General features: G+C 34.9%; 1 protein-coding gene and 1 non-coding gene across 2 annotated transcripts; one reads left to right on the top strand and one right to left on the bottom strand.

Annotated features, from left to right (window-relative positions):
• Positions 1-1347: 1347 nt before the first annotated feature.
• LOC107624154 (WAT1-related protein At4g08290) lies at positions 1348-6420 on the bottom strand. Its single transcript, XM_016326621.3, has 7 exons — positions 5998-6420; positions 4972-5034; positions 4095-4211; positions 3182-3425; positions 2249-2407; positions 2004-2155; positions 1348-1855 (listed from the first exon to the last, which is right to left on the bottom strand). The coding sequence occupies exons 1-7, from the start codon at positions 6204-6206 to the stop codon at positions 1708-1710; spliced, it is 1092 nt and encodes a 363-aa protein (XP_016182107.1). The 5' UTR covers positions 6207-6420; the 3' UTR covers positions 1348-1707.
• A 17190-nt stretch (positions 6421-23610) lies between these two features.
• Positions 23611-23718, top strand: LOC148580721 (small nucleolar RNA R71). Its single transcript, XR_015895628.1, has one exon. It is a non-coding gene; the product is annotated as a small nucleolar RNA R71 (small nucleolar RNA).
• Positions 23719-25832: the final 2114 nt, after the last annotated feature.

A 25832-nucleotide genomic window follows, 5' to 3' on the forward strand; every position in this document is an offset into this window, starting at 1 on the left:
ACGATGTCTCGACGTCATAATTATTAATAATTCGGAAACTTTATCGGTGAGAGTTTTGAAGGTAATTTATTTCGAAGAAAGCAATTTTTGGGAAGCAAGAGAGAAAGAGATGCTTATTAGGTTTGGATAAGCATTATGAAAGGTAGGAATTTTCTAAGAAAGCAAGGTAGATGGAGCATAGGAGAGGGCTCAAACATCAATATTTGGAGGGGTAAATGGGTTATTGGTCTGGATAAGATTCTAAGAAATAGTAACTCAAATTTGGAATCAGTTAAAGAATTGATGATTAGTGGTATTGGTTGGATTGTAGTGTTGCTGAGGGAGGTTTTCCCAGAACCATTGAGGGAGAAAATATTGAGAACTCCAATAAGCAAGATAAAAAGGGAAGACAAGCTTATTTGGCCTCATCAAGCACTGATTTGAATGAATTATGGAAAGACATTTGGAAACTAAAGGCACCTCAAAAAGTCTTCACATGATATATTACCAGTGTTATAACAATCTTTTTAATAGAAAATTAATAATATTCCTAAATGTCAAATTTGCAGGGAAGAATGTGAAAACTACTGAGCAACCCTTGATATTTTGTTAGTGGACAGGTCTAGTGCAGCCCAACAAGAGAATCGGTCAAGTCTTTTGAAATCTGGCTTATGGACCTATTCAAGAGAATTAAACAACACGAAGGGGAAAAAAAAAGAAAGGATGATGAGCGAAGTTGGGTTTGTCTATTTGGGAAATATAGAAGGCAAGGAATCAAGCAACTTTTCAGAATATAACTGCAGGCGCAACAATAGTTATAATCAAAGCAAATATACGAGAAGTTAACTTCAATAATGCAGAACAGACAGAGGAAGCAAAACAAACAAGAAACACCAATAATATAGGAAAAAAGAGGAAGGGTTACCTAGAAACCACTACCAAGGAGATGGACCAAGATTTATGTAGATGTGGCTTTTAGGAAGGAAATAGCGAAAAAATCAATGGCAGCGGTACTCAGGGACAACAATGACAACTGAGAAGATCAGAGCCATTTCAATTATAGCAGCAGAAGCATATGCTATTAGGAATGCCTTAATTTTTGCGAAAAAACATGGAAATGGAGCAGGTAATCTTCAAGATATTCAATGTGTGGATTCACTTGGACTCAACAAATTGCTAAATTGGACTTGTTCAGAAACCAAGATAGCAGGGTTGGAATCTTGCATGGGAGATTCGTTGCTAAATTTTCTTTCTTTGATTTTTACTCCACTGTTGATTGTTCTATTTATAATTTATGGCATAGGACCTCTTCATGAATCAATAAATTATGTTGACAAAATATTACGTTCCAGAAATTACATAGTTGACTTATCATAATAAGTTCAATTCCTTCATTAAAACTTCAGTTAACATCTCAACATAATACTCTTAATCTACTATGTTTCTATTCTTGATACAACTAGAATTTCAAAAGACTAAAATGAAAATAAAATTGCATATTCACTAAACACTTCAACTTTTGTATGATTTAAACAGTACAACAAAACAGTCGATCTAATATTGATAAAGAAACGAAGTCATATTTTTGAACTTAACATGGTTAATATATAATTTGCACACACTAAAACACAACCATCATTCCAAGTGATGAAAACGAAGGGGTGAAGTAACTTTGTCACTTTCCTTCAAAATTATATACTCTCTATTCAGTGTAAGTTCTGTCTTCACTTATTTTTCAGTTGGTGAGGTAATTGGAAGCTGCTGAGTTTCAGTTTCCTTTATTGTTGTTGATGATGTTGTGAGGTCTGTGTAGTCTTTTCCTTTACCCCACACCACAGAGTAAAGCCCTACTGCGATAATAATACCTCCAATAATGCTGAGAGACAGAAACACAATCAATATTTTAGAAACTTAGCACAAATGTATATTTTTTGCTCTGCCATAATATTTTCTAATTTGATGAGCCAAAGAGAGTGGTTTATGCTGGAAACAAAAGAAGAATAACAGAGAAAATGAAAGCATACCTTCCAAGGTGGAGCTGTTCTCCTAGTAGGAAGGATCCCAAAGCAGCAACGATGATCATGCAAAGCGGATTAAAAGACGTTACAAACACTGGTCCTCTGCTTTGCATTACTAACGCTTGTATATAATATGCAATTCCTGAACTCACTATTCCCTGACATTTTCACCAAAATTAACAAGATATTTAATAAGAAATGCATAAAAATGATTGATTAGAATTATGATGAATGAAAATAGTGGTACTAACAGTGTAGAGAGGACCGTAGAGGGTGTAGTTCCAGCCAATTGCCCACGCTTGAGGGCGATGATCTGAAATGAGAGCAACCACTGCACTTTCAAAAGTACCCGCCAAGCATATCAACGATGATAGTGATAGTTCTGCTGGGTACCTTCTCACTGTTATGGACTGTTTTCCACATTCACAACCACATTTTTTTGTATGTTAGAATAATAAGATTTAATAACAATGTATTGACTCATGCTCATATTACACGTACACTAAAATTAGTCATTAAAATTAATTATTAATATAAAATATATTAAAAATAAATTAAAATTAAATTATATATATTTTTTTTGGTGACTATTAAACTATATATATGTTTATATAAAATACATGATAACTGATTTTTTATGTGCATATAGCATTTTTAATTGGCTCATTTATAATCTAATTATGTTTCATCAATATTCTAGAATAAGATGCAAAAAGTAATAAAGCGAAAAAAATCATTCTTACATTAATTTGATAAAACTGACTTGTAATTATTATTTTCAATTTTGAGGTGATTATTCTCCTACTTTATTATTTTTGCGCATTCTTTTTCACCTTAAAAAAAATTAAACTTGAGTTATCTCAGCTTGTCTAGAACAAAATAGTTTTAATACTCACTGTCATATATACAAATAAAATAATTTTTATTTAACTAACATTAACTAATTTTAGAATTTATAATTTATAATTTAATGTATAGCATTAAGAATTTATGATTTAAGATCTAATATTTAAAATAAATAAAATAATTTTATAGAAAATCGATTAATATTGGTTGCAAGAAAAAAAAAATTTAGTATTATACCTTCAAAATTTAAGAGATAACTTTGTTAAGGATGAGACTAAGAGGCTAATCTTAGTTTTCAGAATTAATTAGGAAGTTAATTATATAATAATTTGATTTACCTGCAAAATGTAGAAACAAGACCAAGCAATACAACCAAGGAATATGAAAAGTGTGCCGGTAATCCAGTTTTTGTGAGAATCAAGAGAGTGAGTTTGAGCATTCTGATGCATCGTGTTTGATGAATGAAACAAGTTGACTGCAGGGCCTTTGTAAAGCGTCATCAGCATAGCCCCTGCAAAAGTTACTAAGGTTCCAAGCAATTTTGCTTGACTCCTTATCTCCTTTATTTTTATGCGCTCGATCCTGATCAAAGATAAATATAATTAAAATAAAGATTTAGCTAACATCTACCTATGTTAAAATTACTAATGAAGAAATTTATTATAGAAAATTGTGTAAAGTTTGATTTTTAATGCAATTGTTGTGCATCTATTAAAACCAAAACATTTAAAATTTTCTAAATATAATAATCTTAAGGATACATGTTTTCTATAGTATGTTCAAATTCTGTTATTAGTACATATTTTCTATAGTATGTAAACGTCATACTCATTTAAAAGTAATATGTGTCGATTCATCATGTATATATGAGTGTCTGCGACAAATTGTTTCATGATTTGGAATTTGGCTTTGCGGCTTTTGTTTTTTGTTTTGGATAAATTACGTTCACTTTTTCGGAGGTCAGTGTAAATTGAGCAATTAGTGAAGAGATGAGAGTAATTTGGATAGAATTTAGAGGGAGTAAGCGAAATTTATTTTGTTAATAAGTAAATAAATGTTTCATGTGTCTGCCTAGCTAAATGCCTAAGATGAAACAGGCCTACGACTATACACCCCAAAAATAACTAAAAAACAAAACAGGGCACAGGCCTGTACCACTATTCATTACGTAATAAGAAATTCAACATGGACATATATACACGCACCTTCATGGTTCGTTAATAGAGAAGTACGTAATTAACTGAATTTTACCTGAGAAGCACTGCAAGCACGAAGGTGACAGAGGGCACGGCGTTCATAACAGCTGATGCAAATGAAGCTGAAGTGTATTGCATCCCCAAGAAAGTGAACCCTTGATCAATCACCGGCCTGAAAAAACGTTCATAATATACACATTTTTTCACATAAAATCACATATCTCAACAAATTAAGTTCATAAGAACAGCTATCTCAATAATTATATTTTTAATATTCTTATTATCAACTTGTACGAATTATCATAAAATTATTTATTTTAAAAATTTAACGTAAGTATTAATTTTATTTGTTCAAATAATTATTTTTTTTTTATTTTGGTGATGGATGATAGGATTTTTCAATATTAGAATCGAATGCATATTCTAAGTTTAATTTTGATTAAAGCTTTAATTTAAAAAAATGGTCTTTGGTTTATATTAGTACTCAAAAGGTTTGTTCTATGGATTATATTTTTGGTTTTTAACTATTAATTCAATAAGTTAAGGATTAATTTATTGTAATGCAAATTAGAATTTTATTTAAGATTTATCTTTAATTAATGAATTATTATATGTATAATATAAGATTCAAAATCTCAATATTTATTTAAGCGAAACAGTGAACTAACTAATAAACCAATCAAAATAGTTGGTTCACTGTTTATATGAAACTCAGCATTCTCACCATAAATTCAATTTATATAAAATCATTAGGGGGAAAATGCATGGTGTAATTACTAAAATTTGATGTGCTAATGAAATAATGAGTCTACGTCAAGTGTCATAACTAATATATATAAAGGGGTTCCATTTATATTTATAATTAATTATTCGTGCATATTAGCGTGTTACATGTCATCATGAATGATAAATAGGTTTTAGATAACAATTACTCTAGAAATCCGAGAGCCACTATCTGGAAGAATACAGAGATTGTCATCTTTGGCCTCACTTTCCTGCAAATAAAAATTACAAATTAAACAAATTAAGTAATCCCTAATTACCAATTAAGAAAACAGAAAAAGAAAAGTAGTAATTACTCATCAGTTTATTATTAAAGTTTACTAGCTTCCTAGAAGAGGTCAAATAATAACCCTAGATACATTATACATACATACATACAATTTTAAAACGAGAGATATATGATTATTTAACATTTAAATTGTTTGTTTATGGACATAAAAGTAAAAACAGAATCCAATAACAATAAAAAGAAAATTGCATATATAATATGAAAAAAGAGTGATGTTTTATTTGCACTCTTTTCCCCACGTTATTTAATTATCATTTAAGAAAACAAATAAGACTATATATAGAGTTTATGAAGTCTACAGTAGTTACTGTGGTTACAATATCCAAATAACTTCAGTAATATTTAAAAAGTGCTACTAAAATTAGGGTCATATTCTTTTACAGATTAGTAATATTTTTTATTTTTTTAAATTAAAAAATATTGTTAAATAACAAAAATATTACTTTAATTTTTTACAAATTTTTAAGTATTGTTAGAGTTATATAATCACAGCAGTGTAACTATAAACACCACACGCACCATAGTCCATATGTGAACAGAGAAAAACGTAAATCAATAAGATTTCACTAGGTGTGCGAATGGTTATCCTAATATTAAAATTTAGGTGGGTAATTTGAGGTGTAGTATATTTTTACTTTATTGGATCAATTTTAAAGTCTATTTTTCATATTGTTTAAAAAAGTCATTGTCTACTTAATAAAGTCCTAACTTTAATTCTTCTATATTAAAGAAATGGATGTAGATATCTTGACAAAATTAAAAGTTTAAATGTTAAATGAAAATCGTACTAAAATACGAGAATTCGAGAGTTATAAAATATATATAAATATATATATATATTTTCTCTTTTGAAAGTAGCATAGAGTGAGTACTGAGTAATACACACCTTTCAAAAATCAATGCAAAAGGGGCAAGGGAGAATGCAGCTATGGCATTGCGATAAACAATGAACACCAAACGATTCATTCCATAGTTAAGGCTAGCCATGGTGAAGAGGTACGTCCCTGCCATCCCAAATTGCAATCCCACAGTTAGCAAATAAGGCCTTGCCTTATTCATCATCTTACCAAAGCTAGCACCACATAAATTTTCCATCCTACTCTATTTTATTTCCTTTCCCCTTCTACAATGTGAAAAAAAAAAATAGTGTTGGAGATGCATGCATTGCTACGAAATGTGCAAAATGGGCTTCCTTATAAACACCAAATAGCAATAATTAAGACAAAAAACACACGGCACTACTTTGAGCAAGTTGATAAGAATGTGATGCCACTGTGTAAAGTTTGCTTTGCTCACTCTAATCAAATTTCTCATCTCCGATAAAGTTCCCATCCACTAATTATTATTATTTTCATTATCTCTTAATTTTTTTTTTAAAAGGCGATATTGTTTATTGGAGCACCCTGAGATTTGCTTGCTGCCTCATCACCTTCTTCGTGTTTGAATTCGACCGAGTCAGATTACACTTCGGCCTACGTGGCACAATTTTTCATCTACGTACCCATGGATTTTAATTTGCTTCTGGCAATTAGTCTCACATTTTTCACATTCACAGTGTGCTATAATAGAATATGAGGAATGTCCAAGTCAGTCTCTAATAATTTTAATCATAAAGTCAGTTTTAATTTTTATTTCGTTAAAGAAATTAATTTTTATATTAGATTATTTATATATAAAAATATTTATTTAAAAAATTTTAAAGGTTATTATATTTTTATTAAATAATAATAGAAATTAATTTGTCTAAATTTATTTTTATTAAAATTTGACGTAAATATTAATATGTTTAATAAAATAAAAAATTAAAGATTAAGTTTGTGATTAAAATTTATTAAAAATGAAATTATTTGACTAAAAATTCATTTGGAACTAATTTATATGATGTTATTCAAAAATAAATAATTGATTATAAATTGATTGTGTTTAAGAACCAATGTATAGTATAAATATTACTTTGTTCTCCCCATGGAAGTGACGGTTATTGTAAAGTAGAAGTAATATGCAACCAGTTACCCCGGCATGCACTATATATTAGTCAAACATAATGTGAACTTTTTTGTAAACGTTTTCAAGTTTTCTTTTCCCTTCTTTTTTATGATTTCCCGTAATCAAAACAATTTAATAAAGTTTTGTAGCGAATATATAGAGTACGCAAATATATAGTGCAAGAACCCGTCACGTTAATGATATATGATGGAATATGGATATATATACTAATTGTGCACATGCACACATATTAAATTAATTAAGAGAAGATCAATAATTCTGTAGAAGAGTTACTGAAGTTCTCCAACTCTCTAAATTAAACCACATTATTGGACTCCAATTTGTCATGTATATAGTGTTTAATTACAATATTGTTACGGATCGGACGAGGTCTCTAAAATAAAGAGTAAAGACCCAATCCAATTTTTATTTATTTTCATTAAGAATAAGGCATCTTTTGTTTTAAAAAAAATGAGATATTTTGGTTCTTAATTTTTTATTTTAGGACAATACGATTTTTATATTGAAAAATCTGTTAAACAATAATAAAAATTCGTTTTGTGAAGGTTTTATTTATAATTTGTAAGAATTTTAAATTTTTACAAACTATTAATAAATTTATTTTTAAAAAATTTGTTTACTGGTGGTGGTTAAATAGAGAAAGACGATGGTTAGAAATGATGTCGCAAAAAAAAAAATTACAGTACAAAGACCTTTTAAAAAAAAATAGTATAGAACAAAAAATTAAATAAGATAATATTAATGTTGATAATATTTGTATTAGTGACGATGACAGTAAAAAAGATAAAGATTGTAATAAAATATAGTTATACAATAGAAATAATAGAGATAAAAGTGATAATAATAAGAATAAATGACTATTTGTACCCATAAAAGATGAAAATGTTGACATATGTACCCACACTAAATCAAAACTAAACTTATACCTACGGAAGATGCTTTCTGTGTGACAAAAGTATTCTGTCTTTGGAGGGTTGAAATGCCACATAGAATACTTTTGTCACACACAGAGAACATATTGCGTGGGTACAAGTTTAGTTTCGATCTAATGTGGATATATATGTCTGTATTTTTATCTTTTTATGGATATAAATGGTTATTTATTCATAATAATAAAAATAAAGAAAACAGTAATAACTAATAGTGATCATAATTAATTATATTGTTAAACATTTTTTTTATAGAATTTAAAAATTCACAAATTACAAATAAAAATTTTATAAAATTATTTTTTGTTATTATTTAATGAATTTTTTAATAGAACAATCATATCGTTCTAAAATAAAAAAATTGATAATTGAAATATTTTTTTTTGAATAAAAAAATATCTTATCTTTCATAAAAGTGAACAGAATGAAACAGAATTAGGTCTTTACTCTTCAAACAAAACCTGTGGGTGCACGTTATCTCTAACGGTATTTATTATTACAACAATCTGCGGATTAATTCAGTGCTTAAGTTGCATTGTAGTCAACTATGACGATTTTGTTATTGAGTATCGTTAATGGGGTTTCAGCATTTTTATATCTTCCACTATACCCGTGTAACAACACTACGACCACTTTGTTAAATTAGAAAACTTAATAATATTACTTAGTAATAATTTTTTGGATTGTTATTGAATGACTTAAACCCATATAGAAAACAGAGTAGAAAACTTAACGAAAAAAGGATAAATTGATTTTTGATTTTTTGATAGACAAATATTTAAGTTTTTGAAAATTTAAAAATATATATTTAAGTTTATGATCTTTTTAAAAATTGGATACATTAATTTTTGAGTTTAAATTGTCCCATTTTAAAAATCTTTTCACGTGTGCATCCATATCGATCAATCAATACAACAGAAATTACGGTTGATTTTTTTATTGAGTCTAACAAACCTAAGTAAACAAAGGGATCGATATGTCTAATTTTTGAAAAAGTCAAGGACTTAAATGTATTTTTAAATTCTCGAAAATTTAAATGTTTATGGGCCAAAAATTCAAAAACCTATTTGTCCTTTTCTCAAATATAATACATCGCCAATGATAAATATATCCGACACAGATTATTTTCTGAAACAAAAAAAAATTTCATAAAACAAATTAAAGAAATTTTATTTACCGAATTTTTTCAGGAGGACCCAAATTGGGTGGGTCTAGCCCAATTTGATGCACATCGCCTTTATAGTACCCCGATCTGCTACACGTTTGCACATACTCAGCCGATTATGGATATAATTTAAGAAGCACTCCTTCAATTTTGCGGCACAGTTCGGGCCAACATTCTCCAATTTTAATCTAGTTTACACCATATAAATTTTGAAGGTTCTTGATGGTCTAGAGAAGAGGTGTTAAATCTATGGCCTTCTTTAAATTTGATTAATAAAGCCTTAAAACCAGAATTTTATAACATAGCTTCTGTTTGGTCTGCGTAGCGGATTATGCAGGAGACAATTTTATTTTGACTCATAAATCGTGAAAAACAGAATTAGAGCAGAGAAAAAGAAGATAATTGATAAACCACTATTTTATGGTTTATCTTGTGCTAAATTGAGTGGTTTTTTATCAACTCTTTGCTTACTTATTCATACAATTTGCATGGTTTTACAATTCCTTCCCAATTTTGTTATATGATTGAAAACATGCTTCTTAAGCCCTTAAATTGTTAATTTTTAATTCTCCTCTATACCATTCGATGCCGTGATTTGTGTGTTAAGTGTTTTCAGCCTTTATAGGGCAGGAATGGCTTAGAGGATGGAAAGGAAGCTTGCAAAAATGGAAGAAACACAAGAAACAAAGGAGATGACCAGCGAGGATCGACGCGCACGCATGGCTCATGCGTGCGCGTGACTTGGAGCTTTCCATAGCGACGCGTGTGCGTACTTGACGCGTACGCGTGAAAGGCGCAATTGACAGCGACGCGTGCGCGTACTTGACGCATACGCGTGACACGCGCAGAGGCCCATCGACGCGTACGCGTGACATGCGCCACGTGCAGAAATCGCAGAAGACGCTGGGGGCGATTTTGGGCTGAGTTTGGACTCAGTTTTTGGCCTAAAAACACAGACTAGAGCCAGGGGACAAGCAGAGACTCAACATACATTCACATTACGCTTAGTTTTTAGTTTTAGTTTTGAATCTTAGAGAGAAAATCACTATTTCCTCTAGGGTTCTTCACATTCATAGATTTCCAATTTTATACTTTTGATTTGGATATTGAGAAGAGTTACTACCTCCGTTGAAGTCTTCATTATTCTAGTTTGTTTCCTTATTTCCTTACTCTTTTATCTTCCGTTAACCCTGTTCAGATGTTACATATGGATATCTTTGATTCTGGAATTTTTTAATGCAAAGAACTATTTTTACCTTTAATTAATTTTCAGTTATTATTTTATTTAATCTATCATGTCTTCTTTTTATTCCCTTCATATGTCTATAAGAATGGCATTCATGTCATTGGAGTAGACTCCTAACTTGACTTTGGAGTTGATTAATAGGAGAACCTTGAGTTGGGATACTCAAGTGTTAATTTTAATTGGAAGTTGTTAGCTGGCTTTCTAGTCTCTAACTCTAATCATTTCTTAGGAGGGGATTAGGACTTGAGGTTCAGAGTTGGTTAGTTAGTTACTTGACTTTCCTTTATCAGGTAAGGGATGACTAAGTAGAACAACAACCTCTTACTATTACACTTGGGAAAATTCAACAAGGATAGAACTTTCGATTAATCTTCTCCTGGTCAAGGCTTTTTATTTCAATTACATAAACCTTTTGTTAATTTTTACTGCTTTAATTTATAATCATTTATTTTTCCATTCTCCAACTCTAAAATTTTTCAGAAAACTCCTGAGCAATAAATTGCACTCTTTTGTCAACTCGTTGGGAGATGACCTGGGATTTTTACTCCCAATATTTTATTCTCAAATTGTGACAAATCTTTCTAAATTGATAAGCAGAATTTTTGTCGGTTAAGAACTGTACTTGCAACGCTATTTCTACTATAAATTCTTAATCGGCAATTTTTCGCCCGTCAATTTTTGGCGCCGTTGCCGAGGAGTTGCAACAGTGTGCTAAATTATTGGTTGGTGTAAATATTTTTAATTTACATATTTGCATATTTTATTTTATTTTATTACCATGAGCTGTATGTTTCTTTCATTGAATGACGCGTTCACTACCTGATCCGAGCTTAGCCGCGTTTGATCCTGAAATTGAAAGAACTATTTCACGTATTAGGCGAGCTCGGTGTCGGTTAGCCTCTGAGGGTGGTGAAGTGGTTACTACCAATTTACCAGTCTTATCTGAGGGCGAATCTGAAGCGCCATTTGAGGAAGAAACAAGCTCCTCTTCTACTGATTCAATTGATTTACGTGCAGGTAATATGGCGGAGCTCAGAAGGATTACTCTTCAGGAAGCAGGAGCTCCAGACTTTACACTGCAATCATATCAAGCGCGTCACCCAAATATGGCTGCAGATTTTAAACTGAAGACTGCGCTAATCAACCTACTGCCCAAGTTTCATGGCTTACCTACTCAAGAGCCTATCAAGCACCTCAGGAATTTTCAAATAGCCTGCTCAACTACTAGGCGTCATGGTGCAGATGAAACTACTATTTGGCTGTATGCCTTCCCATTTTCTCTTGAGGGAAAGGCAATGGAGTGGTTCTACACTCAACTTAAAGCAGTCGTTACCAATTGGGATCTGCTCAGAATGGAGTTCCTGGACAAATACTTTCCGGCTGAAGTTACAAACAGACTGAGGAAAGAAATCTCCTGCATTATCCAAGGAGAATCAGAAACCCTTTACGAATACTGGGAACACTTTAGGAACCTCTTAGATTCATGTCCCCACCACAAGATTTACCAGTTGGTGTTGATAAGTTATTTCACACAAGGCATGAAGCCTCAGGACAAGACCACATTAGATGCTGCGAGTAATGGCTCTCTGAAGAAGTACAAGACGGTGACAGAAGCATGGCAGCTGATCGCCAATCTAGCTGAGTCTACCCGGAATGCCAGGCACAGGAACAACCATCCCAAGGCTATTGCGGAGATTTTCTCTAGTAGTGAGATTGCTGCTCCCACACAGACCCTGGGAGAGATGACCAACATACTGAAGCAGCTACAACTGAATCAACAATAACCTCAGCCTCCCGCACAACAACAGAATCAACAGTTGGTTCCTCAGAGAGTGTGCGGAATATGTGCCTATTATACTCATTACACTAATGAGTGTCCGCAGCTCCAACAAGAAGATAATACCTTGGCAGCTACCCATAATTTTTATGACCACCTGAATCAAGGATACTATCAATTAGGCGGCAATTATAACCAAGGTGGGAACTATAACCAAGGTTGGCAAGACAACTCCAACCAGGGGTGGAGAGATAACTCCAACCAAGGATGGGGGACAGCTATAACAGAGGAGGCAGAGACAATTGTGAGAATTAGAGGTGGAACAACAATCACAATCAGCAGAACCAGTATCAACAGAACCCTCCCTACCAACAGTAGAACCAAAACCAGCCTTACCGAGCACCTCACCTAAGGCAGTCCCAAGCACCTTAAAACAACCAACAGCAGGCCCCTCAAATCACTTACCCCCCTTCCACTTCTAATGATGAGATGCTTCGCTCTCTTGCGCAAGGACAACAAGACATTCAGAATACACTTAACTCTACCATAAACGGTCTTAATGCCACTTTACAAGCTCTTGTCTCCAGGATGGACTCATTATCTACTCCCAACAATCAACCTTCAAGATCCAGTGCAATTCCTTCTCAACCTTTACCCAACCCCAAAGGTGGAATCAATGCCATCACTTTGAGGTCCGGAACCACACTGTAAGAGAGGAGTCATGAGGAGCCAAGCTCAAAGGAAGACATCCAAGTTGAAGATATTGTTGAGGTAGAGGATGTTGAAGAAGAGAATGAAGTACAAGACATGGTTGAAGAAGAAGCAGCTCAACTAGAGAATAGCGCACCAAAAGAAGCTGCAGCTATAAGAGACGCCATCCCTATCCCCTTTCCCACCATCATAGAAGTTGTCAAGAAGGAAGTGACCAGATTGCTGGAAGCTGACATCATCTACCCCATCTCAGATAGTGAATGGGTCAGCCCAGTACAAGTGGTGTCCAAGAAGTCTGGAGTCACAACAGTGAAGAATGAGCATGGAGAACTCTTAGCAACTAGAGTGCAGAACTCTTAGAGGGTGTGCATTGATTATAGGCGCCTCAACCAGGCTACTCGCAAGGATCACTACCCATTGCCTTTCATCGATCAGATGCTTGATCGCCTGTCAGGTAAATCACACTACTGTTTCTTAGATGGTTACACTGGATATTTTCAAATTCATATAGCTCCTAAAGATCAGGAGAAAACTACTTTTACATGTCCCTTTGGAACGTATGCATACAAGAGGATGTCTTTTGGCTTATGTAATGCACCGGCTACGTTCTAAAGATGCATGATATGTATTTTCTCAGATCTTCTTGAAGACTGTATGGAAGTTTTCATGGATGACTTTAGTGTGTATGGTGATTCTTTCAACCTCTGCTTGGATAGTTTAGCTAGAGTATTAGAAAGATGTGTTAGTTCAAACCTTGTATTGAATTTTGAAAATTTCATTTTATTGTAAAACAAGGTATTGTTCTAGGACATGTTGTTTCTAATACTGGTATTTCAGTTGATCCAGCAAAGGTAGATGTCATTTCTGGTTTACCTTACCCCTCCTCCGTGAGGGAGGTCCATTCATTTCTTGGTCATGCAGGTTTCTACCGGTGGTTTATCAAGGACTTTAGTAAGGTAGCATTGCCTTTATCCCGACTGCTGTAGAAGAATGTTGAGTTCGAGCTGAGTGAGGACTGCATGGAAGTATTTGATAAACTGAAGATCGCCTTGACTCAAGCTCTGATTGTGAGAGGATCATACTGGAGCCAGCCATTTGAGATTATGTGTGACGCCTCCAACTATGTAGTAGGAGCGGCGCTGGCTCAGTGCGAAGGTAAGGACCCTTATATAATTGCTTATGCTTCGAAGACCTTAGACGCTGCTCAGTCTAATTACATTACCACTGAAAAAGAGCTTCTGGCTATTGTTTTTGCTCTAGATAAATTCTGAGCCTACTTACTTGGTATTAAGGTGGTAGTGTACTCAGACCATGTAGCTCTAAAATATTTATTATCTAAAAAAGAGTTCAAACCAAGGCTAATACATTGGATATTGTTGTTGCAAGAATTTGATTTAGAAATCAAAGATAGGAGTGGTTCCCAGAATTTAGTGCTTTTCCATTTGATAGCTTGCACGCAATATCTGAAGTAGTTCCTTGGTACGCACATATAGCTAATTTTCTGGTTAGTCGTACCTTCCCTCCTAATTTTACTAAGCATCAGAGGGACAAGCTGAAAAGCAACTCCAAATATTATATATGGGATGACCCATATTTATGGAAGTATGGTGCTGACCAGATAATTAGAAGGTGTGTGCCACAATCAGAATTTCAGTCAATTTTAGAGGCTTGCCACTCTTCAGAGAGTAGTGGACATTTTGGTCCTCAAAGAACAGCTAGAAAAATTTTAGACTGTGGATTCTGGTGGCCCACTCTTTTTAAGGATGCTACTGCCTTCTATAAATCATGCTCCCGATGCCAAAGGTTTGGCAAGCTACTGGCTGACGCGCATGCGTCGTATGAAATTTTGGCCCCAACCCAGACTGAACAGAGAGTTGGGCGTGTGCGGGGTGGTGTGGAAAATCGTGATTCACACCTTTCACAACTCCGCACAACTAACCAGCAAGTGCACTGGGTCGTCCAAGTAATATCTTACGTGAGTAAGGGTCGATCCCTGATAAACCCCTATTTTATGATTCATCTTGTGCTCAAATAAGTGTTTTTATCAATTCTTCACCCACTTATTCATGAGATTTGCATGGTTTCATAATTCCTTCCTTATTTTATGATATATGTGAAAACATGTTTCCTATGCTTTAAAAATATTAATTTCTAATTATCCTTTATTACCATTCGATGCCGTGATTTGTGTGTTAAGTATTTTCAGGCTTCATAGGGTAGGAATGGTTTAGAGGACAGAAATAAAGCATACAAAAATGGAAGGAAAGCACAAAAATAGAGTTTTGAAGAAAAAGACAGCGACGCGTACGCGTGGACGACGCGGACGCGTTCCTAGAGCAGAACACAACTGTCGCGTACGCGTGACTGACGCGCACGCGTCACAAGGAAAAACTCCAAATGACGCGGACGCGTGACCCACGCGCACGCGTGACGGACGCCACGTGCAGAAAATTGCAGAAGTCGCCCCCAGCGATTTCTGGACCCTTTCTCGGCCCAAATCCAAGTCCAAAAATACAGAATAGAAGCCAGAGAATGGGGGAATCAACAAGGACAATTCATACAACATTCATAATACACAATTTTAGGTTTTTAGATGTAGTTTTAGAGAGAGAGATGCTCTCTCCTCTCTTTTAGGGTTTAGGATTAGGATTTAGGATTTCTATTATGATTAGGCTACTTCTCTTTAATCACAGGTTCAATGTTCCTTTAATTTATTTTTCTACTCTTATTTATTCCATCACTTTAATTGATATTTATCTTTTCAATTTGGTTTATGAACTCCATGTTAGGATTGATTTTCTTAATTAATACATATTGAGGTATTTCAGATTTATGATTGCTTTCTTTAATTTATGATATTGATGCTTCTAATTAATCCAAATTATTTTCATTCGAGTAGATTTTCTTCCCTTTTGGCGTTGGTTAAGTAATTGGTGACACTTGAGTTATCAAACTCAGCAGTTGATTGGAAATTGGGATTGTTGATTGATTTGGATCTCTTTAAAGCTAGTCTTTCCATAGGAGTTGACTAGGACTTGAGGAATCAAGTTAATTAGTCCACTTGACTTTCCTTTATTTAGTAAGGGTTAACTAAGTGGGAGCAAAATCCAATTCTCATCACACCTGATAGGGATAACTAGGATAGGATTTTCAGTTCTCATACCTTACCAAGAGATTTTCTAATTATTAATTTATTTTTCTTGTCATTTAAATTACTTGTTCCTTATTTTAAAAACCCAAAACAAAATATAATTTTTCCATAACCAATAATAAATCATACTTCCCTGTAATTCCTTGAGAGACGACCCAAGGTTTCAATACTTCGGTTATCATTTTTATTGGGTTTGCTTAAGTGAAAAACAAGTTTTTGTGTGAAAGGATTATTGCTTGGTTTAGAAACTATACTTGCAACGAGAATTTATTGTGAATTCTAAACCATCAATCTTCAGTTCATCAATCCCACAGAGGTTGTCGGCTTGAAGCAAGCTATGGTCATCTTGTAAATATCAATCAGCAGATTCAAATGGTTATGAGGTTTTGATAATTAAAATATAAATAAAACATAAAATAAAATAAAGTTACTTATGTAATTCATTGGTGGGAATTTCAGATAAGCGTCTGGAGATGCTTTGTTGCTTCTGAACCTCTGCTTTCCTACTGCCTTCTTCCAATCATGCGTGCTCCCTTCCCTGGCAAGCAATAAGATCCTCTCAGTGAAAATGGTCCTCTACGGTTTCTGCACGTCTAATCAATTGTCGGATTTCTCGTCTCGGATGAAAAATGCCAGGCCCAGCTACCGCATGGCTAATCATTTGTCGGTTCCTGCTAGCATCGGAATAGGATCCATTGATCCTTTTACACACTGTCACTGATGAGCAGATAATTTATACGTTTTTTGGCATTGTTTTTAAGTAGTTTTCAGCATGTTTTAATTACTTTTAAGTATATTTTTATTAGTTTTTTTCGAAATTCACATTTCTGGACTTTACTATGAGTTTGTGTGTTTTTCTGTGATTTCAGATATTTTCTGGCTGAAATTGAGGGACCTGAGCAAAAATCTGATTTAGAGGCTGAAAAAGGACTGCAAATGTTGTTGGATTCTAACCTCCCTGCACTCGAAATGGATTTTCTGGAGCTACAGAAGACCAATTGGCGCGCTCTCAATTGCGTTAGAAAGTAGACACATCCAGGGCTTTCCAGCAATATATAATAGTCCATACTTTGCCTAAGTTTTGACGATGCAAATTGGTGTTTAACGCCAAGTCTTTACCCTATTCTGGCGTTAAACGCCAGAAATAGGTTGCAAACCAGAGTTAAACGCCAGAAATAGGCTGCAACCTAGCGTTTAACTCAGAGAAGCCTCTACACATGTAAAGCTCAATGCTCAGTCCAAGCACACACCAAGTGGGCCCCGGAAGTGGATTTCTACACTATCTGCACTTAGTTACCTATTTTCTAAAACCCTAGCTACTAGTTTAGTATAAAAACAACTTTTAGAAACTTACTATGGACCTCATGACATTTTACACATTTCATATTGTATTTCTGACGGCATGAGTCTCTAAACCCCTTGGTTGGGGGTGAGGAGCTCTGCTGTGTTTCGATGAATTAATGCAATTACTACTGTTTTGTCATTCAATCACGCTTGTTTCTATTCTAAGATATTCACTCGCACTTCACTCTAATGAATGTGATGATCCGTGACACTCATCATCATTCTCACCTATGAACACGTGCCTGACAACCACCTCTGTTCTACCTGCAATAGCTTGAGTGTGTATCTCTTAGCCTCCTGGTTCATGATCAGAGTCTTCGTGGTATAGGCTAGAACTATTGGCAGCCATTCCTGAGATCCGGAAAGTATAAACCTTGTCTGTGGTATTTCGAGTAGGATCTGGGAAGGGATGACTGTGACAAGCTTCAAACTCACGAGTGTTGGGCGTAGTGACAGACGCAAAAGAATTAATGGATTCTATTCCAATATGAGTGAGAACCAACAGATGATTAGCCGTGCGGTGACAGCGCATTTGGTCCATTTTCACTGAGAGGATGTGGTGTGCGAAATCGTGATCATTCCTTCCTTGGTAACGGCACTAAAAACTCAATACGCACGTTCATGTTCTTAATTCTATTTCACAACTTCGTACAACTAACCAGCAAGTGCACTGGGTCGTCCAAGTAATAAACCTTACGTGAGTAAGGGTCGATCCCACGGAGATTGTCGGCTTGAAGCAAGCTATGGTCACCTTGTAAGTCTCAGTCAGGCAGATTCAACTGATTTTATGAATTGATAAGTAAAAGATAAATAAAATATAAAATAGGATAGTGGTACTTATGTAATTCATTGGTGAGAATTTCAGATAAGCGTATAGAGATGCTTTCGTCCCTCTGAACCTCTGCTTTCCTGCTGTCTTCATCCAATCCTTCCTACTTCTTTTCCATGGCAAGCTGTATGTTAGGCATCACCGTTGTCAATGACCACCCGTCCTCTCAGTAAACATGGTCCAATGCACTGTCACTGCATAGCTAATCATCTGTCGGTTCTCGATTATACTGGAATAGGATCCATTGATCCTTTTGCGTCTGTCACTACGCCCAACACTCGCGAGTTTGAAGCTCGTCACAGTCATTCAATCCCTGAATCCTACTCGGAATACCACAGACAAGGTTTAGACTTTCTAGATTCTCAAGAATGGCCGTCCATGGGTTCTAACTTATACCATGAAGACACTAATAACTCGGACTCGGTCCCTTGTATTAGATATCCATTCAATCTAAGGTAGAACGGAAGTCATTGTCAGGCAAGCGTTCATAAGTTGAGAATGATGATGACTGTCACGATCATCACATCTACCATATTGAAGTGCGAATGAATATCTTAGAAGCGAAATAAGTTGAATTGAATAGAAAAATAGTAGTACTTTGCATTAATTCATGAGGAACAGCAGAGCTCCACACCTTAATCTATGGTGTGTAGAAACTCTACCATTGAAAATACAAAAGTGATGAAGGTCCAGGCATGGCCGAGAGGCCAGCCCCCAAACATGATCTAAAGATAAAATTAAAGATGTAAATACAATAGTAAAAAGTTCTATTTATACTAAACTCATTACTAGGTTTACAGAGATAAGTAAATGATGCAGAAATCTACTTTCGGGGCCTACTTAATGTGTGCTTGGGCTGAGCATTGAGATTTACACGTGTAGAGGCTTCTCTTGGATTTGAACGCCAGTTTGTAACCTGTTTCTGGCGTTTAACTACACTTTGCAACCTGTTTCTGGCGTTTAACTCCAGAATGCAGCATGGAATTGGCGTTGAACGCCAGTTTGCGTCATCTAAACTTAGACAAAGTATGGACTATTATATATTTCTGGAAAGTCCTGGATGTCCACTTTCCAACGCAATTGAGAGTGCGCCATTTGAAGTTCTGTAGCTCCAGAAAATCTACTTTGAGTGTAGGGAGGTCAGAATCCAGCAGCATCTGTAGTCCTTCTTCAACCTCTGAATCTGATTTTTGCTCAAGTCCCTTAATTTCAGCCAGAAAATACCTGAAATCACAGAAAAACACACAAACTCATAGTAAAGTCCAGAAATGTGAATTTTAATTAAAAACTAATAAAAATATACCAAAAACTAATTAAATTATACTAAAAACTATGTAAAAACAATGCCAAAAAGCGTATAAATTATCCGCTCATCACAACACCAAACTTAAACTGTTGCTTGTCCGCAAGCAACTGAAAATCAAATAGGATAAAAAGAAGAGAATATACTATAAATTCCAAAATATCAATGAAAGTTAGCTCCAATCAGATGAGTGGGACTTGTAGCTTTTTGCCTCTTGAATAGTTTTGGCATCTCACTTTATCCATTGAGGTTCAGAATGATTGGCATCTATAGGAACTTAGAATTCAGATAGTGTTATTGATTCTCCTAGTTCAGTATGTTGATTCTTGAACACAGCTTCTTTATGAGTCTTGGCCGTGGCCCTAAGCACTTTGTTTTCCAGTATTACCACCGGATACATAAATGCCACAGACACATAACTGGGTGAACCTTTTCAGATTGTGACTAAGCTTTGATAAAGTCCCCAATTAGAGGTGTCCAGGGTTCTTAAGCACACTCTTTTTTTGCTTTGGACCTTGACTTTAACCGCTTAGTCTCAAGTTTTCACTTGACACCTTCACGCCACAAGCACATGGTTAAGGACAGCTTGGTTTAGCCGCTTAGGCCAGGATTTTATTCCTTTAGGCCCTCCTATCCACTGATGCTCAAAGCCTTGGATCCTTTTTATTTACCCTTGCCTTTTGGTTTTAAGGGTTATTGGCTTTTTGCTCTTGCCTTTTGGTTTAAAGAGCTTTAGGCTTTTTCTGCTTGCTTTTTCTTTTTCTAATTTTTTTTTGCTATATTTTTTTCTGCAAGCTTTTGTATTCACTGCTTTTTCTTGCTTCAAGAATCATTTTTATGATTTTTCAGATTATCAAATAACAATTCTCCTTGTCATCATTCTTTCAAGAGCCAACATATTTAACATTCATAAACAACAACTTCAAAAGACATATGCACTGTTCAAGCATACATTCAAAAAATAAAAAGTATTGCCACCACATCAAAATAATTAAACTAGTTTCAAGGATGAATTTGAAACCATGTACTTCTTGTTCTTTTGTTTTTAAAACATTTTTCATTCAAGAGAGGTGATGGATTCATATTCATAACTTTAAGGCAATAGACACTTAGACACTAATGATCATGTAATAAGACACAAATATAAATAACACATAAGGCTCAAAAACCGAAAAACAGAAAATAAATAGACAAGGAGATTAAGGAATGAGTCCACCTTAGTGAGGGTGGCGTCTTCCTCTCCTTGAAGAACCAATGGTGCTCTTGAGCTCCTCTATGTCTCTTCCTTGTCTTTCTTGCTCCTCCCTCATAGCTCTTTGATCTTCTCTAATTTCATGGAGGATGATGGAGTGCTCTTGATGCTCCACCCTTAGTTGTCCCATGTTGGAACTTAATTCTCCTAGGGAGGTATTGATTTGCTCCCGATAGTTTTGTGGAGGAAAGTGCATCCCTTGAGGCATCTCAGGGATTTCATGGTGGAGGATTTCCTCATGCTCTTGTTGAGGTCCATGATCTCTTGTTTGCTCCATCCTTTTCTTAGTGATGGGCTTGTCCTCTTCAATGAGAATGTCTCTGGCCTTAGGTGCCCTAGATGGTTATGAAAAAACAAAAAGCAATGCTTTTACCACACCAAACTTATAAGGTTTGCTCGTTCCCGAGCAAAAGAAGAAAGAAGTGAGTAGAAGAAGAAGAAAATGAAGGAGATGGAGGTGTGTGAATGGTTCATTCAAGGGGGTTTAGGTGGTTATGATGTATGAAAAGGAAGGAGTGATGGTTTGAATTTAAGTGGGTGGGTGTAGGTGGGTTGTATGATGGTTTTGGAGGAGTAATGGAGGTGATTGGTGGAGGTTAATTGAGGAAGAGTGTTATGAAAGGGTGTGAAGATGAGAGAAGAAGTGGTAGGGATCCTGTGGGGTCCACAGATCCAGTGGGGCCAAGGACTTAACATCCCTGCTCCAATTAGGCGTGTAAAACGTCCTTGCTATGCAATCCTGGCGTTTAACGCCAGACTGCTGCCTGTTTCTGGCATTAAACGCCCAAATGTAGCTTGTTTCTGGCGTTTAACGCCAGGTAGATGCTTGTTTTTGGCGTTAAACGCCAGCTTGATGCTTGTTTCTGGCGTTAAACGCCAGACAGATGCTTGTTTCTGGCGTTTAACGCCAGCATGCCTCTCCTCCAGGGTGTGCTATTTTCAATGCTATTTTTCATTCTGTTTTTAATTTTTCAGTAGTTTTTGTGACTCCACATGATCATCAACCTAATAAAATACAAAATAACAAAAAAAGAAAATAAAATAGATATGATTAAATAACATTGGGTAGCCTCCCAACAAGCGCTTCTTTAATGTCAATAGTTTGACAGTGAGCTCCCATGGAGCCTCACAGATAATCAGAGCAAGGTTGGAACCTCCCAACACCAAACTTAGAGTTTGGTTGTGGCCTCCCAACACCAAACTTAGAGTTTGACTGTGGGGGCTTTGGTTGACTCTGCAGTGAGAGAAGCTTTTCATGCTTCCTCTCCATGGTTACAGAAGGAGATCCTTGAGTTTTAAACACAAGGTTGTCCTCATTTAGTTGAAGGATCATTTCTCCTTTGTCCACATCAATCACAGCTCTTGCTGTGGCTAGGAAGGGTCTTCCAAGGATGATGGATTCATCCTCATCCTTCCCAGTGTCTAGGATTATGAAATCAGCAGGGATGTAAAGGCCTTTAACCTTTACTAGCACGTCCTCTACTTGTCCATAAGCCTGTTTTCTTGAGTTGTCTGCCATCTCTAATGAGATTCTGGCAGCTTGCACCTCAAAGATTCCCAGTTTCTCCATTACAGAGAGTGGCATGAGGTTTATCCCTGACCCAAGGTCACATAGAGCCTTCTCAAAGGTCATGGTGCCTATGGTACAAGGTATTAAGAACTTTCCAGGATCCTGTTTCTTCTGAGGCAATGTCAGTTGATCCAGATCACTTAGTTCATTGGTGAGCAAGGGAGGTTCATCTTCCCAAGTCTTATTACCAAATAATTTGGCATTCAACTTCATGATTGCACCAAGGTACTTGGCAACTTGCTCTCCAGTAACCTCTTCATTCTCTCCAGAAGAAGAATACTCATCAGAGCTCAAGAATGGCATAAGGAGGTTCAATGGAATCTCTATGGTCTCTAGATGAGCCTCAGATTCCTTTGGTTCCTCAGAGGGAAACTCCTTATTGATCACTGGACGTCCCAGGAGGTCTTCCTCACTAGGATTCACATCCTCTCCCTCCCTTGTAGGTTCGGCCATGATGGTTAAATCTATGGCCTTGCACTCTCTCTTTGGATTCTCTTCTATATTGCTTGGGAGAGTACTAGGAGGGATTTCAGTGACTCTTTTACTCAGCTGGCCCACTTGTGCCTCCAAATTTATAATAGAGGACCTTGTTTCATTCGTGAAACTCAAAGTGGCCTTAGATAGATCAGAGACTATATTTGCCAAGCTAGATGGATTCTGCTCAGAATTCTCTGTCTGTTACTGAGTGGATGACGAAAAAGGTTTACTATTGTTAAACCTGTTTCTTCCACCATTATTAAAGACTTGTTGAGGCTTTTGTTGATCCTTCCATGAGAAATTTGGATGATTTCTCCATGAGGGGTTATAGGTGTTTCCATAAGGTTCACCCATGTAATTCACCTCTGCTATTGCAGGGTTCTCAAGATCATAAGCTTCTTCTTCAGAAGGTGCCTCTTGAGTACTGTTGGATGCAGCTTGCATTCCATTCAGACTCTGAGAAATCATATTGACTTGCTGAGTCAATATTTTGTTTTGAGCCAATATGGCATTTAGAGCATCAATTTCAAGAACTCCCTTCCTCATAGGCGTCCCATTACTCACAGGATTCCTTTCAGAAGTGTACATGAACTGGTTATTTGCAACCATGTCAATGAGTTCTTGAGCTTCTACAGGTATTTTCTTTAGGTGAATGGATCCACCTGCAGAATGGTCCAATGACATTTTTGATAATTCAGACAGACCATCATAGAATATATCCAGGATGGTCCATTCTGAAAGCATGTCAGAAGGATACTTTTTGGTCAGTTCCTTGTATCTCTCCCAAGCTTCATAGAGGGATTCACCTTCCTTTTATCTAAAGGTTTGAACATCTACTCTAAGCTTACTAAGCTTTTGAGGAGGAAATAACTTGGCTAAGAAAGCCGTGACCAGCTTATCCCAAGAGTTCAGGCTATCTTTAGGTTGAGAGTCCAACCATACTCTAGCTCTGTCTCTTACAGCAAACGGGAAAAGCATAAGCCTGTAGACCTCGGGATCAACCCCATTGGTCTTAACAGTATCACAGATCTGCAAGAATTCAGTTAAGAACTGAAAACGATCTTCAGATGGAAGTCCATGAAACTTGCAGTTCTGTTGTATCAGAGAAACTAATTGAGGTTTTAGCTCAAAATTGTTTGCTCCAATGGCAGGAATTGAGATGCTTCTTCCATGTAAATTGGAATTGGGTGCAGTAAAGTCACCAAGCATCTTCCTTGCATTGTTATTATTTTCGGCCATGTCTCCTTCTTTTTCGAAAATTTCTGTCAGATTTTCTCGAGAGAGTTGTGCTTTAGCTTCCCTTAGCTTCCTCTTCAGAGTCCTTTCAGGTTCAGGATCAGCCTCAACAAGAATGTTCTTATCCTTGTTCCTGCTCATATGACAAAGAAGAAAATAACAAAGAAAATATGGAATCCTCTATGTCACAGTATAAAGATTCCTTTATGTGAGTAGAAGAAAAGAAATTCGAACACCAGGAGGAAGAGATGGTTCGAATTTTTAGATGAAGAGAAGTGTTAGTAAATAAATAAAATAATTAGAAAGAGATGAGGGGGAGAGAATTTTGAAAATTAAATAAAAAGAAAAGAAAAATATTTTTGTTTTTCATTAAAATTAGAATTAAAATTCGGAAATTAAAAAGAAAAATGAAATTAAATTAAATTTAAAACAATTAATTAATTAAAAAGGAATTTTTGAAAAAGAGGAAGGAATTTTCAAAAATTAGAGAGAGAGAGTTAGTTAGGTAGTTTTGAAAAAGATATGATTAAAACAAAAAGATAGGATTACGAAAAAAAGATTTGAAAATTAATTTTGAAAAGATAAGAAGTTAGAAAAGAAGTTAGAAAAGATTTTGAAATTAATTTTGAAAAAGATATGATTGAAACTTAATTTGAAAAAGATTTGAAAAGGAAATTTAAAAAGATTTGATTTTGAAATCAAAGTTGATTACTTGACTAACAAGAAACTAAAAAGATATGATTCTAGAGTTTAAAGGTTGAATCTTTCTTACTAGGCAAGTAACAAACTAAAATTTTTTTGAATCAATCATATTAATTGTTAGCATTAATTTCGAAAATATGAAATAAAAATAAGAAAAAGATTTTGAAAATAAATTTTTAAAATTTCGAAATTATGAAAGAAAAATGAAAAAGATTTGATTTTTGAAAAATATTTGAAAAAGATAGAATTTTTAAATTGAAAATTTGATTTGACTCATAAGAAATAACAAGATTTTAAAAATTTTTGAAAAAGTCAATTCAAATTTTCATATTTGATGAGAAGAAAACGGGAAAGATATTTTTTTATTTTTTTGAATTTTTAATGATGAAAGAGAAAAACAACAAAAAGACTCAATGCACGAAAATTTTGGATCAAAACACATGATGCATGCGAGAACACTATGAATGTCAAGATGAACACCAAGAACACTTTGAATGTCAAGATGAACACCAAGAACTTATTTTTGAGAATTTTGAAGAGAAGAAAAACATGCAAGACACCAAACTTAAAGATTTTTAATTTTTAGACACTAACAAATTGAAAATGCATATGAAAAACAAGAAAAGACACAAAACAAGAAATTTTAAAGATCAAACAAGAAGACTTACCAAGAACAACTTGAAGATCATGAAGAATGCAATGCATGAATTTTCGAAAATGCAAGAAAAATAACAAACATGCAATTTGACACCAGACTTAAAAATTGACACTAGACTCAAAAAAGAAACATAAAATTTTTGGTTTTTATGATTTTATTAATTTTTTTTTCGAAAATTAATTGAAAAAGGAAAAATAAGGATTTCAAAATTTTTAATAAGAATTCCAGGAATCTTGCAATGTTAGTCTAAAGCTCCAGTCCAGGAATTAGACATGGCTTACTAGCCAGCGAAGCTTTCAGTGAAAGCTCCGGTCCAAAACACTAGACATGGCCAATGGCCAGCCAAGCTTCAACAGGATATTAC

Source organism: Arachis ipaensis, chromosome B10 (assembly GCF_059453495.1).
Source record: "Arachis ipaensis isolate K30076 ecotype BB chromosome B10, ASM5945349v1, whole genome shotgun sequence".
In the NCBI taxonomy this organism is placed as follows: Eukaryota; Viridiplantae; Streptophyta; class Magnoliopsida; order Fabales; family Fabaceae; genus Arachis; species Arachis ipaensis.

Bases quoted from the DNA above. Each gene is read 5' to 3' on its own strand.
- LOC107624154 (XM_016326621.3), bottom strand. From the start codon at position 6,206: ATGGAAAATTTATGTGGTGCTAGCTTTGGTAAGATGATGAATAAGGCA. The intron at 3,426-4,094 runs GTAAAATTCAGT...ATCTTTGATCAG, and splicing joins GTGCTTGCAGTGCTTCTCAG to GATCGAGCGCATAAAAATAA. The intron at 2,156-2,248 runs GTTAGTACCACT...TGAAAATGTCAG, and splicing joins TCTACGGTCCTCTCTACACT to GGAATAGTGAGTTCAGGAAT.